Below are 12,898 nucleotides of genomic sequence, written 5' to 3' on the forward strand. Positions count from 1 at the left end.
CATTGCCTACATTTGCCGCTAGAACCATTAGAGACGAGGTTTTAGGGTTTTTTGTAGCAATGAAGGAGATAGGCGCCATGAAGGCGCTGGCGTGGTACCGGGAGCTCGACATGGATTATCGATCCTTGAAAACAGGTCTGATCGATTTCTTTCTCTTCCCACCGCAGCATTCGACTCCTTCGATCTCTCTCTCAGGTGGACAATGCGAGGCGATCATGAATCTAGCCCCGCGGCTGCTGCAGTGGAGCCTGGAGCCCCCGGCTAACCAGGCCGCCGCCGATCACTTTGGGCTGGATCCCGGCCAGGACCTAGCGTCCGCCAACGCGATCTTCTCGCGGCTCGCGGACTCTTTCAAGAATGGCAGCAATGTCATCCGGCTGTGCATTCTCAAGGTACTTCTCTATGTGTACAGAGGCCACAGGAAGGCCAGGACGTCGACTAAGTCCTTGCTTAGCGGTGAAAGGATCTCCGACTACGTCGAGGTGTTGAAGAAGGTGAAGACCGTTGCTAGGAGCACCGATCTCACAGCTCGGTGTCTCGCCATCCGGGCTCTTGGATGCTTGGCTCAGCTCGACTGTGATAGCAGTGACTTGCATCGGCTTGTTCTACTGTCGATGGACTCCACTCACGAGCAGGAGGTAGTACGTTTGATTTGATCCTGCTGCTGTGAAAACTTGGTTCCTTGGTTTTTTAATTTGTAGGTGGAGGCTGCATTCTTTGCCGCGGGGTGTTTCTCCGAGAACTCGCCATCTTTTGCTGCTATGTGCTCCAGAAAGCTGAAGGATGTATTGGAAACATCAACTAGCCTCGACTTTGCGGCAATTCGTGTTTTGTCCAAAATGTGGATATCATCTGCAGTGGCGGCTGACGTTCACAAGGCAAGAGTTTGTTTGTTCTGTTTTTTCTTGTGGAATTGCTAATTTTTTTGTGTGCTTGTTTAAACTAGTTTGGAGAAGAGATGCTGCTTAAGCATCCCAACGACGAGGTTGCAAAGGTGACGCTAGCTGCTCTGAGCAACCTCGCCGGGAAGGCGAAATTATTACTTCCATCTCACGTTCGTCTGCTACTGGAGTATGCCAATTCGGATCGTGGAGCGTCTGTCCAGATGCTTTCGCTGGTTTATCTGACCAAGTTATTACCTCAATCGATATATTACTTGGAATCTGTGGAGCAGGAGCTTGTGCCGCTCTTTACAGTGGTCAAAGATACGAACAAGCCTTCCGTGATACGCTGCCAAGCTTTGCGTCTTCTTCAAAAGGTAACCAGCCTCTCGGCCTTCCTCCTGGTCTTTCTGTTATTGAATTTCTCCTGTGTGCAAGGTGGCAACGAATTATCCTATAGAATGTTTGAGCCAATTCATTTCTCTCGGGGAAGTGAATTCTCAAGACGGACAGTGGTCTGTCAGTTTTCAAGCGCTCCGCCTGCTCGTAGAGCTTGTTTGCAAGCTTGAGCGCTCCAGACAACCATCGGACTCGGAAGTTACTGAACTCTTGAAGAAGATATCTTCGCTACTTTGCCATCGTCTTATCACGTCTCCTGATGGTGCTGCCGTTCATTGCTACCGTTTGACTCTGAGACTGGTCGTAAACTCTACGAAAGCCTGCTATATTCTTGTGGAATCTCTTGCTCAGAAGCTTCAGTCCACTATCACGAAGGACGAAGAACAAAACGACGTCTCCGGCGATACTGTCATGCGTGACGCGACCGACGATTCATCAAATATAACTCTACTGGAGCCTACTTGTCGCTGCTTACTTATCTGTGCGACAAACCTGGATTTGAACGACTCGAAGATGACCACCATTTGCGAGCGGGTCACACGGGTTTCTCAGCTCCTGAGCTCTTCCGGTGCTTACGATAAAGCCTACATGGGCCTACTTCCAGCGGTTTTCAAAGTATCTCTGCTTGAAGGTTTAGATACTCCAGAGTACGCGCAACAAGCTGCCGAGGCATTGGTGCAGTCATCGAAGTTCTGGCCTGCATATAAACTTGCAAAGACCGCCTGCATCTTTGGACAGTGGGACATCGCCGAAGGCATTTACCGAGTTATCTGCGATGTAGTCACGTCCGAGGCGTGCTATTTCTGGCTCAAGGCTCTTTTACAGCTATGCTCCGCTGAAAAGCTCTGGTCTAAAACAGCAGGAGACGCAGGAAACGCGACATTTGTGGAAACAGGTTGTCAATCTCTACAGATGCTAAAATCATCGGTAAAATCATTGGAAGCCGGAGTTCAGCTGGACAGGTCTATAGAGTTTGAGTTTCAACGTCGGTTTGTGAGGCTTCGAATCCGACTATTGCAAATCATGATGGAAGCTGTCGCGCTTTGCAACTCGGTTCTTCAACATCAGCGTGTACATGGCGGGGATCTTACTGCCAAGGGACTTCTTTTGACCTGTTACGGAAAGGCGCAGCTGATTGCGTCAGACTTTCAGGCTCTCGCTGGGGATTTCTACATCTTAAGTATTTCCTTCATCGGCATTGACAACGGCAGCCTGGAACTTTTATACGCCAGGATGTTTGAATCCTCTCTCCTGGCGTTTTGTACAGCTTTTGCGTTTCTACCATGGCCCAGAGACACTTGCAACGGTTTGAAACGCTCGAGGACGACGGCTTTCAGTTTCACTTACAAGGCGGACGTGTTTGAAGAAGTTGCCCACTTTATCCAGGGACGTACTATGCTGCAGCAGTTCTACGACGTGCTGGGACGCATCGCTGTTGGAGATTTACGCTACAGACGCAACGTTCCTTGGTTTAAAACACAACCAGCTACGCAGGTTGTAAAGAGTGTGTGGAAGCAGGCCTTGCATCTGAAGTTCTCCGAGTCGAACGGGGCTACGTGGACTCAGGAGAAAGGGATTCCATTCTTAAACGAAGCTATGCGTCAGCTGTTCCGTGAGGAATATGTGCTGCCTAGATACTTCTTCAACTCGAGGTAAGCAGATATTCTACAATACTTTCTTATTAACTGAATGTTCCTCTGCTTCCAGGCCTCGAACGCAGCTGCGGTTGCATGCCCATACAAAAGAGCGTTATTTTAGTGTTCCCAGGGGCTCGCCTCTCTCTTTAAGTCTCGGCCTGGAGGTAATTAATCTACCAGCAGGTTTTGCGCTGAAGAGGTTGTCTTGCATCCTCGCGCTTTCCGGTTCTACGCAGCATGTCTCGAATTTTACTCGTGACACCAAAGACCATGTCCTTCTGAAATGGCTGGCTGGTCGAGACAACGTGTCAGAGTCAGAGAATACTTTAGCGTTCATTTCTTCGTCTCTGGAAGGCGAGCAGACCCAGGGGTTGTGTTCGTGTACTATAGATGTCTCGAATCTTTCGCCAGGAGTTTACCAAGTATCATCACGCTTATGCGTCTGCACAGACAAAAGAGGTGTACAGTGGATGCTGAAGGGACCGCGCTTCGATCAAAAGTTAAAAGTTGTATAGCTACAAGGTACTTCTTATGAATTATAATAACTCGTCTCATTGTTCTTGTTCGATTTTCAGCGCCAACGTTTTGCAGTCGAAAGCAAAAATACGAGTTTTCACTGAAGAGAGCTGATTGTTCTCATTTTCAAATGACGCGCTTCCAGCTATTTTGATTCTTCAGGTAAATTTTCCTGGCTCATCGTCATCTCTGGGATCTCACTGGCTAGTCCCCAGAGGTAGGCCACTGATCCAACGTATGGAACATAGCTTAGCAGACTCACCATCTTTCGCATTCGCAGGCCTTCAACCTTCTTCAAGTTGCTCTGAACGAGCCAGACTTGGAATATCGAATAAAGGAAGACGTCCCACAGAAAAGCATATGCAACACGGTCTGTTCCTATATAATGGAGAAAATAGTTCCAGCGATCAACGATGTTCCCAAATCCTGCGTCAGGTCTGCCTCCCAAGCCCCAAGCTATCGATAGTGCACCAACTATTCCACCGACTAAAGCGATTGGTTTTGCAGCAGAGAGTGCTGCTTGGCAAAACTTGCTTGGTGATTGGGACTTCGTAGGAACCTGTTCGTTCAACCGAATAGCCATGTAAGGTATGAGAAAGGCTGCAGTCATGTCTTTCATAGTTAGTGCTTTTGTCACGCGAAGCTCGTTTTTACCGTTCGTCAGAAACCACTGTCCCGCCCAGAGTGCTTCCAAGGACCCTTTGAACCGGTTGTTTCGAGCGTCAGAAAAGATAATGGGTCCGAAGAGCAGAGTCCATCCCATAACGATGTTGAAGAGCGCCTCGGCAGCCTATGGTTCCAAAATGTATGGTGGTGAGTAAATGTATGGTGGCTTTGTGAGGATGTACTCACCGGGTGAACCACAGGAGCGGTTACTACGTGAAATCCAGCTGAAGAAGAGAACTGAACGTCAGAGATAAAATTGTGCCACACACACCAGCATTGGCGATAGGTAGTACAAAGAAGAAGTTTAGTGATAGTTGGAAAAGCATTGACAACGTTTCTTGGTCAATTGCCCATGCAGGATCTCCCTGGCAGCAAGAAGCTCAAAAAATCAAAGAAGAAGGCAAAAGAGCCGAGCTCTCACTGGTGCATATGGGAGAATGAACAGCCAGACAGCGTAGAAGCCAGTCATACTCCATAAAACGAGCCGGAGCGCGGCATTGCTGACGAATCCTTCGTCCGGCGCTCGCCTAGCTTTGCAGACTACATTTCTTTCGACTGGACCGTCTCGACGGTAGGCTTTCGCAATTCTGCAGCTTACTAACCTGTGATCTCTTGTGTGAAGCCACAGAAGTGCTTGGTGTCGTGGAATAACGCACTGCTTGTAACGTAAGCCCGAGCTCGGAGCTGCGGAAAGTATGACGCTCGCCATAACCATTTATAAAATGCTTTGTGTAGGGTTCCTTTGCCGCAGGGGGAGAGCTTTCATCAAGCGATGAAACCACCACGAGCAATCTTGCTCGTGGCTGTGCTGGGCGCCATAGCTCATCTCATTAGAGGTACTCTTTCTTTTGCGCCATTTTAGTTGACTCTAGCGCTTGTGTGGCCACCAGGAAACGAAGTTGTGAAGTTTGCTAGAACGCTTGAGGGGAGTGGGTCGCACCGGGAGCTCAAAACCGATATCAGCCTGCAACTGGATAACAAGTTCCAGGGAGACTCGTGCAGGCTCTCCTTGGTAGAAAATCTCCCAAGCTCCGTTTTTGCCGATACGTTCCAACTCCAGCGCTTAACTCGGATGGGAAGTAAGTAACTCGTGTATGAAATCCTCCCCGAAGTGATGCAAAAGATGTGTTTTTGCAGGATATGAAGCAGCCCATGTATCCGGTGATCTCGATCTGGAGAGGCCAGCGTTTTTCTCTGGACCAGTCACCGTGAGAATACAAGTCTCGCTGGATCAAAACGCGAACGTCTTCCATGCCGAGACTTCACTCCCTTTACACGCTCGTTATGCGGTACAGTTACATCTTTAATGTGCTACTAACCGAGTGTTTGTTCGTTCCTGGCAGCCGCTAGGCATTGACAGCTACCACCTCGTAAACTTGAGCTCTCCATCCGTGGCCGTGAGCTGCAAGAAGAATGCGGAAGAACTCCAACTCGAGCTCGCTGCAAGCGAAGAAGTCCAATGGCCAATTCCAGCAGGGAACCCCAACGACGCCAGCACTGTGAATCGATTCACGGCGCTGGCCGCCGCTGCAGGGACGCTGGTCCTTTGCAGCATCTCAGTCATGAAGAAGAGGTGTCCTTGGTGTTGATTTCTCCTCTCTCTCTCTCGCTCGCGCGGAAAGTAAATGTTATCTTTTTTGGCACACACCTCACCACCTCGAAAGTAGGGTAGTAATTCTAGAAATGGCTGACGAGAGGGAGAAGGTGTGGTTCGTCCGCGTCATACACAAGCCCGTCCGCTTCTCACACCTGGTATGTTCTAGCTTCCGCATGAATCATAGCGAAAACTCCAAACTTTTCTTGATTCTCTAGTCGGTTCCAAGGCGGCTCGCGAAGGATCAGCTCAAGAAGTTGTGCAACACCACCGTGTTCCTCCAGGACGAGCGCGGCCAGGAGTGGCCAATCGCCACCAACGAGCACGCCTACTTCTGCTCGGGCTGGAACCGCCTCGCACGCGACAAGAGCCTCAAGGGAGGCGAGGTCATCCTCTTCATGCACGAAGGCCGCGGCCGCCTCCGCTTCAAGATCTTCGCCGCCGATGGAGCGGACCGCCAGGACTTCGGGACCGAGAGGTTCTGCGGGAGGCCACCCCGGATTGGAGGCCGAAAGATCGTCCGGAAGCCCAGGATCGTCAAGAAACCAGCGCCGAAGCTGGCGGTGCCGGTTTGCGTCCAGGCGGTGGTGAAAGAAGAAGTAGAGGAGAGTGGAATGCTCGGTGATGCAGAGGCAGCAGTAGTAGCTATGGCGGAAGAACAATCTCCAGACGATCACGAGCCGGCAGTAGCTATGGCTGTAGAACCATCTCCAGAGCTCCCCCATCAGCGTGAAAGCTCCCCTCCTTTTCTCGAGCGGAACTTGAGGAGCCGGCCGCCGCTGGTGAGATCGAAGCTCCACCTCCACCGCCTCGCCATGGACGCGGCGCTGGCGTACAAATCTGACAAGCCAACGTTTATAGTCAAGATACAAGGCGACGAGACGGTTCTGGTAAGAGACAACGTTTACCTCGCAAGATGACTGGATGACTTTTTTTTTCCAGAGTGTGAGGAGGGAGTTTGCCGAAAGATATCTTCCTCGCAAGCCCGCCACGACCAGCGTGGTGGACGGGGAATCGACGCTGTGGACGGTCAAGTGGCTGGGAATTCGAGCGTGCGTCCTGGGTGCCGGGTGGCCAGAGTTTGCGAAGCATCACGTCCTGAAGAAGCTGGACATATGTCTGTTCGAACTCATCACCCAGAGAGCCTTCCAAGTTCGGATCTACAGGTAGAAAAACCAAAGCGACAAGCATCAAAATGCCACTGGCTTTAGGAATGCCAGGCTTTATAGATATGGTTTCTCTTGCATCACAATCACAGTACCTGTATCTCACAAAACCGAAACTTTGCGTTTCTTCTGCCTCAGTCCGAGGACCGTGCACACGCGAGAATTGTTGCTGGCATGGCGTCAAACCTTTTGCTTCTTGACCTGGAACAAAAGCTTAGACACAATGCCAAGGCTTCATGTTTTTCTAGACATACCTTTCGTTGTTTCTTCCGATCGGTCTCTTTGATTTCATCCGTCTCGACGACTTCCTCTTCCTCATCGCGTGTCAATGCGCCTGAAAAGTGCACACCACCCATGAGATTCATCACAAGAAAACCAACGAAGAGCTCGCTTACCAACACCAGCACTGAAGCCGACAACGCAGGTGAGACGAGCTCGTGTATCGGCTTGCATTAGCGGCACTGGCTTCCCATCATCTTCTGCCTGTGACACCACTCGCAAATCCCACACCTTCACGGTCCCGTCCGACGAGGCCGAAACCAAAAGCTGGGAATCGCTCAGCCTGTCCACTCCCTTGACACGGCTCGCGTGAGCAGCGGCGATTCTATGCGCGGTTTTCCCAGACCGAAAGTCCCACACACTCACGCTGCAGTCTTCTCCTCCTGTGCACAAAAGCTCATCCTGATCAAAAGTCCCAGTCACTAGTTGCTAAAGAGAAAAAAGAAGAACAAAGAGTTCTATCAAGACTTACGTGAAATGGAGCCATGCACAGCACAGGTTTGTCATGATCCAGGGTCTGGAAAACCTTCCCATCCTCGGCATTGTGAATCTCCACAGCACTGCCGCACGCCATCGCGTAGCTATGCTCCTTCTCGGGCAAGAAACTCACGAGCGAAGCCTCCCTCGCGACCTTAGTCTTGAAGCTACACCTCCCCCTGAGCAAGTTCCACATTCGAAAGCCACCGTGTCGCTCCACCGAGATCGCCAGCTTCCCGGAGGAATGAATTGAGAGATCCAGAATCCCCGCATTGCCCCCTTTCATCGTCTTGAAGTGGATCCAGCTGCCGGCATCCCACACGCAAATGGTCCCATCCTCGGATGCGCTAAACAAGTGCGATGCCTTCCCGGTGGCGTCGGTGCCGAAGAACTCGAGCGCCGTCACAGACGCCCTGTGCCCCTCCGCCACGCCCACGTCGCGATTGGCGGCGACGTCGAAGATGTGGATCGTGTCATCCGAGCCGCCAGTGACGAGATCGCCGCCCCATCCCGCGGCGCATTTGATCGGCCCTAGATGCGATGGCCGCGAGAAGGATTGAGAGAGCTCGCCGGTGGCAAGGTCCGCGTCCCATGCCCAGACGAAGCGCTCGTACGAGCCCGCTACGATCTTCTTCTTCATTCTCTAAACCCTACTAAAACCCTAAACGCATCTCGTCGCATATTCTACTATTCAAACGAAAATGTTCAGTCGATTCTAAATGAATGACCAGGTGGCCTTACTGAAAGCATATGCCCGCAATGGGCATATTGCACAAGCAGAGAAGATTCTCTATGCAATGCCCGAGTGGAATCTTCTTGCCTGGACCACGCTGCTGGCCGCAAGTGTCCAGGCTGGGAATCTCAAAGAATGTAAAAGGATCTTTGAGGAGACTCCACGAAGGGACATAGCGCTCTGGAACGTAATGCTTGCAGCATACACTCACACTGGGAATCTTGGTGAAGCAAAGGTCTTCTTTGATTCTATGCCTTGTTGGAATCTTCTCTCCTGGACAATACTTCTTGTGGGATACGCCCAAAATGGGTTTGTCACACAAGCCCGGAGAATGTTTGACAGGATGACTAACAGAAATCTCGTGACATGGAATGCACTGCTCTGGGCTTACGCACAAAACGGCGACTTAGGCAGTGCGACTTCCATCTTTAAAATCATGCCTCAGTACGACATAGTTTCATATAACACAGCTCTTTCGGAAATTGCCCAAAAGGGGCATATTGAGGATACAAAGAAACTTTATAATGTATTGCCAGAGTGGAACGTCATCACCTATAACATTATGTTAGCTGCATATGAAACAAAAGGGCTTGTGGATGAAATTGAGAAAATGCTAGGAGAAATGCCCGAACGAGACCTTGTATCATATACCACACTTTTATCAGCTTATGCCCAAGTGGGGAATGTGAAATATACTCAGCTACTCTTTGATTGCATGCCACAACACAATTTAGTGTCATGGAATGTGCTTATGGCTGCTTGTGTCTGTCACGGTGATTTTGGTCTTTGCAAAAGCGTTTTTGATGCAATGCCCGAGCTGAACTTGGTATCTTGGAACTCAATGGTATCAGCCTATGCAGAAAGTGGTTATCTCATCCAGGCAAAACACGTACTATCTGTGATGCCAGCTTGGGACTGCGTATCGTGGACCACCTTGCTGGTAGCTTATTCCCAATACGGGTATCTTGATATTGCAAAAGCCTTGTTTGACCAGATACCCGAAAAGGATACCATTTGCTGGAACGCAATGGCGTCTGCATATGCCCAATCTGGGCATCTTCAAGAGGCCAAACAAATGATGGACTTGTGTCCGTATGTAAGTGTGCCGTCGTACAACACGGTTCTTGCTGGCTATTCCGGCACCCCTCACGTCCAAGAGGCAAAGCAGGTGTTCGATTCCATGCACTACCGCAATCTGGTTTCATGGTTGACAATGCTGTCGATGTACACACAAAGCGATAGCATCAGAGAGGCCAGGCACCTGTTTGGTGAAATGCCCGAGAGAAACTTGGCCGCGTTCCACATCATGCTGGGGGCATTTGCCAGAAAGGAACTCCTGGAAGACGCCAAGAGTATCTATGATAAAATTCCCGAGAAGACCATAGAATCGTGGTGTCTACTGGTGGCAGGATTCTCTCAACACGGGCATTTCATCTGCATAGATCCTCAGTACTTCGAGCAAGTTGACGATGCCGTTCGCAACCATGAGATGTTTAAAGCATATGCCCAGATTCGGCATCCTCACAAGAGCAAACACTATTTTGATCACTTGCAGACCAGAGATTCCGACACGTGGACGCAGATGCTGGTCGTGTACGGATACAACGGCCAGGTGGCAGAATCGGAGCGGCTGTTTTCCGCAATGCCCGAGCACGAAGAAGTAAGTTGGAGCACCATGCTTCTAGCATATGCCCAGAACGGGCATTTTGAAAAGGTGGTGGATTTGTATTACAGACTTGTGATGGTCACGAATCCCCGGCTGGTTTGCTTCGTGTCGGTGTTGGTCGCTTGCAGCCGCAAAGGAGACGTGGAATCTGGACGGCAGTGCTTTGGCTCGATCAAGTCTGACTTTGGCCTTGACTACTCCAAGCAGCACTACAGTTGCATGCTGGATCTCTTGACGCGAGCTGGGCGGTTCCAAGACGCGACGGACCTCATCAGCAGCATGCCTTTCGAGCCGAGCGATGTGGAATGGAGATGCCTGCTCGCGGCTTGCAGATGCCGTGGCCACAGCGCGCTTGAAGCTCGAGGAACAGTGGGAAATGCCCTGGATACTGGATCGACAGACTCGTCGACTTATGTTCTGGCAGCCAACGTCGTGTGTTGATGGAGAGCTCTGGAAACAAAGACAAACACTGTTTGTGTCAGCCATGGACATGAAAACAGTGCGCAAAGAGGACGTATCACCCCTTTGAAAGCTCCCCGGAGAAGACCGACAGGCCAAAACTTTGGTGGTGTTTGAGATTCGCAACACAGCTGAGGTAATCCTTGAGAGTTTTCCATATTTTTGCCGCTATGGCCCTGCTCAACAAGTGATTACATGATTGGCATTGTCGATAAAGTCTACCGTAAAACGTGAAAACTCCTCCACGTGGAGGGGCCGGCTCGTCGTCAACACGCTGTTGATCGCCGAATTGAATCTTCCGTCCCCTCATCAGTTCTTTTGCTTAAGACCTGAGAAAAGGAAAAATATGGTGCTGGGAGACGCGGCGAGCTTACAAAGACGATTGTCGAGTTAAGTACCTCTCTCAGTCGCAGCTTTAGATTATAGCATGGATAGATTTCTTGAGCCAGCCATCTATCTTCGTCTGAGGCGATGATGCCGTCAAGAGCACAAGACAATCATACTAGATCAATGGCTGCCAGCAGCAGCAAGAAGAGATCCCTGGAACAGAAGAACGATGAGCAAAACAACTTAGAATTTGGGAACAGCATCGACACGGACCTCTCTGGTTGCTTCCAAAAGTTCATCGCGAACTCCGTCGACACGGCCGGATCAAGCAGCAGCACCAACTGGGCTCCAGAGCTCCTGCAAGAATGCGCAAAGGCAGTGGACGAGAAAGATGGCCCGAGAGTCCAGTATCTCATGTGGGTGCTCAACGAGCTCTCCTCTCCATACGGCAACACGGAGCAAAGGCTCGCGTCGGCATTCCTCCAGGCCCTCTTCGCAAAGCTGACGAGAAGAGGCGGCCAGCACTACCGGAGCCTGTGCAGCGCCGCCGCCAAGAGCCACTCCTTCGCGTCGATGAAGAAGATGGTGCTCAAGTTCCAGGAGCTGAGCCCCTGGATGACGGTGGGGATGGTGGCGGCCAACGGAGCCATCCTGGAAGCGCTCGAGGGCGAGCGGAGTGTCCACATTGTGGACGTGAGCAACACCTTTTGCACCCAGTGGCCGACGCTCTTCGAGGCGCTGGCGATGAGAGCCGAGCATCCTCCACACCTGCGGGTCACAACGCTGCGGCTTAGCTCCAGAGAGGAGGAAGAGAGCTCCGAGCAAGTCATGAGAGAGATCACTCACCGGCTAGAGAAATTCGCGCGGCTCATGGGAATCCCCTTCGAGTTCTCGGTGCTCGCCGCCGTGGAGACGGAGGAGATCAATCCGGCAATGCTGGAGACCCGGAGCAACGAGGTGCTCATCGTGAATGCCATGAATTTCTTCCAGCACCAGCGCCACGGCCGCCCCCTCGCTGTTCTAGCCCGGGCCGTAAACCCGAAGGCCGTGATCGTGGTGGAGGACGAGGTGGACCTCTCCTCTCCTCAATTCCTGACGCGCTTCGCCGAGGCGCAGCGATTCTACTCCATGTTCTTCGAATCCCTCGACAGCAGCTTCCCCAGGACGAGCGGCGAGAGGATGATGCTGGAGCGCGTCGCCGGTAGGCGAATCGTGGCGGCGCTAGGCTGCGATGACGATCCCGCTGCGGGTGCACGGGCGCCAGAAAAATGGAACCTGGCGATGCAACGCGAGGCATTCGTGCCCAAGCCCCTGAAATCCGAGGTCGTGGACGACATTCAGGCGCTGCTCAAGCGCTACAAACCTGGATGGGGCCTCCAGCGTTGTGACATTGGCCTTTTCTTGACGTGGAAGGAAGAGAACGCCATCGCTGTCACAGTGTGGAAGCAACAACCCTAGCGCGGGGAAGAAACCATTTTGAAATATTATTAAATTTTACTTAGTATTCATTTAGACTTAGCTATTTAAAACTGACTTTTTACAGTTATGTTCATATCTACAATGTAGATTACTCTTGCTTTTATAAATTATAAACATGTTTATAATTTATAAACAAATTATCTCTTGACATTCGTTGACGGTAATTTGCAATCCTTGTCCAAGATAGAGAACTGTCTAAACAAGAACAAAGTATATTTATGTGCTTGATTCACCTAACAATTATATAAAACAGGGTCTCACGAGTCTGAGGAAGGGGAGTACTTGGGTCCTTTAACTCAGTGATTGTTTTCCTCAATGTATGCTATACTTGCTGGCTTGTTCAAGTTTTAACATGCTAATTTGGCTTGCTGTTGCTTGGCAGAGTATCCATGGATCGTGTTTATTGAGCTTTGCATGCTCACTCTCTGTCTGTTAGGTGATGAGGCGACCTAGCTATTGAATTAGGGCTGACTGACTTGGTTGTCTATCCAAGCTGCAAACCCAGACTTGCCAAGTGTTTTTCTAGCTGGCTGACTAACCATTCCTTGGATTTGGAGAGCCAAGACTAGGGAATGTCTATAGTTATAGGATGAAACTTTAAATGCTTTCATCAGAAAAA

The 12,898-nt window shown here is 50.7% G+C and overlaps 7 protein-coding genes across 10 annotated transcripts; 5 read left to right on the top strand and 2 right to left on the bottom strand.

Moving 5' to 3' along the window:
- The first annotated feature begins 33 nt into the window (after positions 1–33).
- LOC9640392 (integrator complex subunit 7) lies at positions 34–3,589 on the top strand. 3 transcript variants are annotated; one of them, XM_024676510.1, is made up of 7 exons: positions 42–135; positions 196–638; positions 702–878; positions 947–1,258; positions 1,320–2,932; positions 2,988–3,439; positions 3,493–3,589. In XM_024676510.1, the coding sequence occupies exons 1-6, from the start codon at positions 60–62 to the stop codon at positions 3,430–3,432; spliced, it is 3,066 nt and encodes a 1,021-aa protein (XP_024532278.1). In that variant the 5' UTR covers positions 42–59; the 3' UTR covers positions 3,433–3,439; positions 3,493–3,589. The 3 variants fall into 3 exon arrangements, with proteins under 3 accessions (XP_024532277.1, XP_024532278.1, XP_024532279.1); XM_024676511.1 differs by lacking the exon at positions 42–135 and having other exon boundaries at positions 257–392; positions 455–638; XM_024676509.1 differs by having other exon boundaries at positions 34–638.
- Positions 3,387–4,461, bottom strand: LOC9640042. 2 transcript variants are annotated; one of them, XM_024676518.1, is made up of 4 exons: positions 4,371–4,461; positions 4,286–4,323; positions 4,088–4,223; positions 3,387–4,033 (listed from the first exon to the last, which is right to left on the bottom strand). In XM_024676518.1, the coding sequence occupies exons 1-4, from the start codon at positions 4,423–4,425 to the stop codon at positions 3,579–3,581; spliced, it is 684 nt and encodes a 227-aa protein (XP_024532286.1). In that variant the 5' UTR covers positions 4,426–4,461; the 3' UTR covers positions 3,387–3,578. The 2 variants fall into 2 exon arrangements, with proteins under 2 accessions (XP_024532286.1, XP_024532285.1); XM_024676517.1 differs by having other exon boundaries at positions 3,558–4,223.
- A 410-nt stretch (positions 4,462–4,871) lies between these two features.
- Positions 4,872–5,688, top strand: LOC112340442. Its single transcript, XM_024676366.1, has 4 exons — positions 4,872–4,935; positions 4,990–5,178; positions 5,237–5,307; positions 5,443–5,688. Exons 1-4 carry the CDS (start codon positions 4,872–4,874, stop codon positions 5,686–5,688), a joined length of 570 nt encoding a protein of 189 aa, XP_024532134.1.
- LOC9640393 (B3 domain-containing protein Os01g0723500) lies at positions 5,678–6,969 on the top strand. Its single transcript, XM_024676516.1, has 3 exons — positions 5,678–5,851; positions 5,912–6,583; positions 6,636–6,969. Exons 1-3 carry the CDS (start codon positions 5,783–5,785, stop codon positions 6,861–6,863), a joined length of 969 nt encoding a protein of 322 aa, XP_024532284.1. The 5' UTR covers positions 5,678–5,782; the 3' UTR covers positions 6,864–6,969.
- LOC9640043 (p21-activated protein kinase-interacting protein 1-like) lies at positions 6,886–8,346 on the bottom strand. Its single transcript, XM_024676515.1, has 4 exons — positions 7,611–8,346; positions 7,255–7,540; positions 7,114–7,193; positions 6,886–7,060 (listed from the first exon to the last, which is right to left on the bottom strand). The coding sequence occupies exons 1-4, from the start codon at positions 8,253–8,255 to the stop codon at positions 7,040–7,042; spliced, it is 1,032 nt and encodes a 343-aa protein (XP_024532283.1). The 5' UTR covers positions 8,256–8,346; the 3' UTR covers positions 6,886–7,039.
- LOC112346806 (pentatricopeptide repeat-containing protein At2g35030, mitochondrial-like) lies at positions 8,308–10,462 on the top strand. Its single transcript, XM_024676512.1, has one exon. It carries the CDS (start codon positions 8,335–8,337, stop codon positions 10,453–10,455), a length of 2,121 nt encoding a protein of 706 aa, XP_024532280.1. The 5' UTR covers positions 8,308–8,334; the 3' UTR covers positions 10,456–10,462.
- A 462-nt stretch (positions 10,463–10,924) lies between these two features.
- Positions 10,925–12,312, top strand: LOC9640045 (protein SHORT-ROOT). The gene has a single exon (XM_002971541.2). The coding sequence runs from the start codon at positions 10,945–10,947 to the stop codon at positions 12,256–12,258; it is 1,314 nt and encodes a 437-aa protein (XP_002971587.1). The 5' UTR covers positions 10,925–10,944; the 3' UTR covers positions 12,259–12,312.
- Positions 12,313–12,898: the final 586 nt, after the last annotated feature.

This window comes from Selaginella moellendorffii, unplaced genomic scaffold (genome assembly GCF_000143415.4).
Source record: "Selaginella moellendorffii unplaced genomic scaffold, v1.0 SELMOscaffold_17, whole genome shotgun sequence".
Taxonomy (NCBI): Eukaryota; Viridiplantae; Streptophyta; class Lycopodiopsida; order Selaginellales; family Selaginellaceae; genus Selaginella; species Selaginella moellendorffii.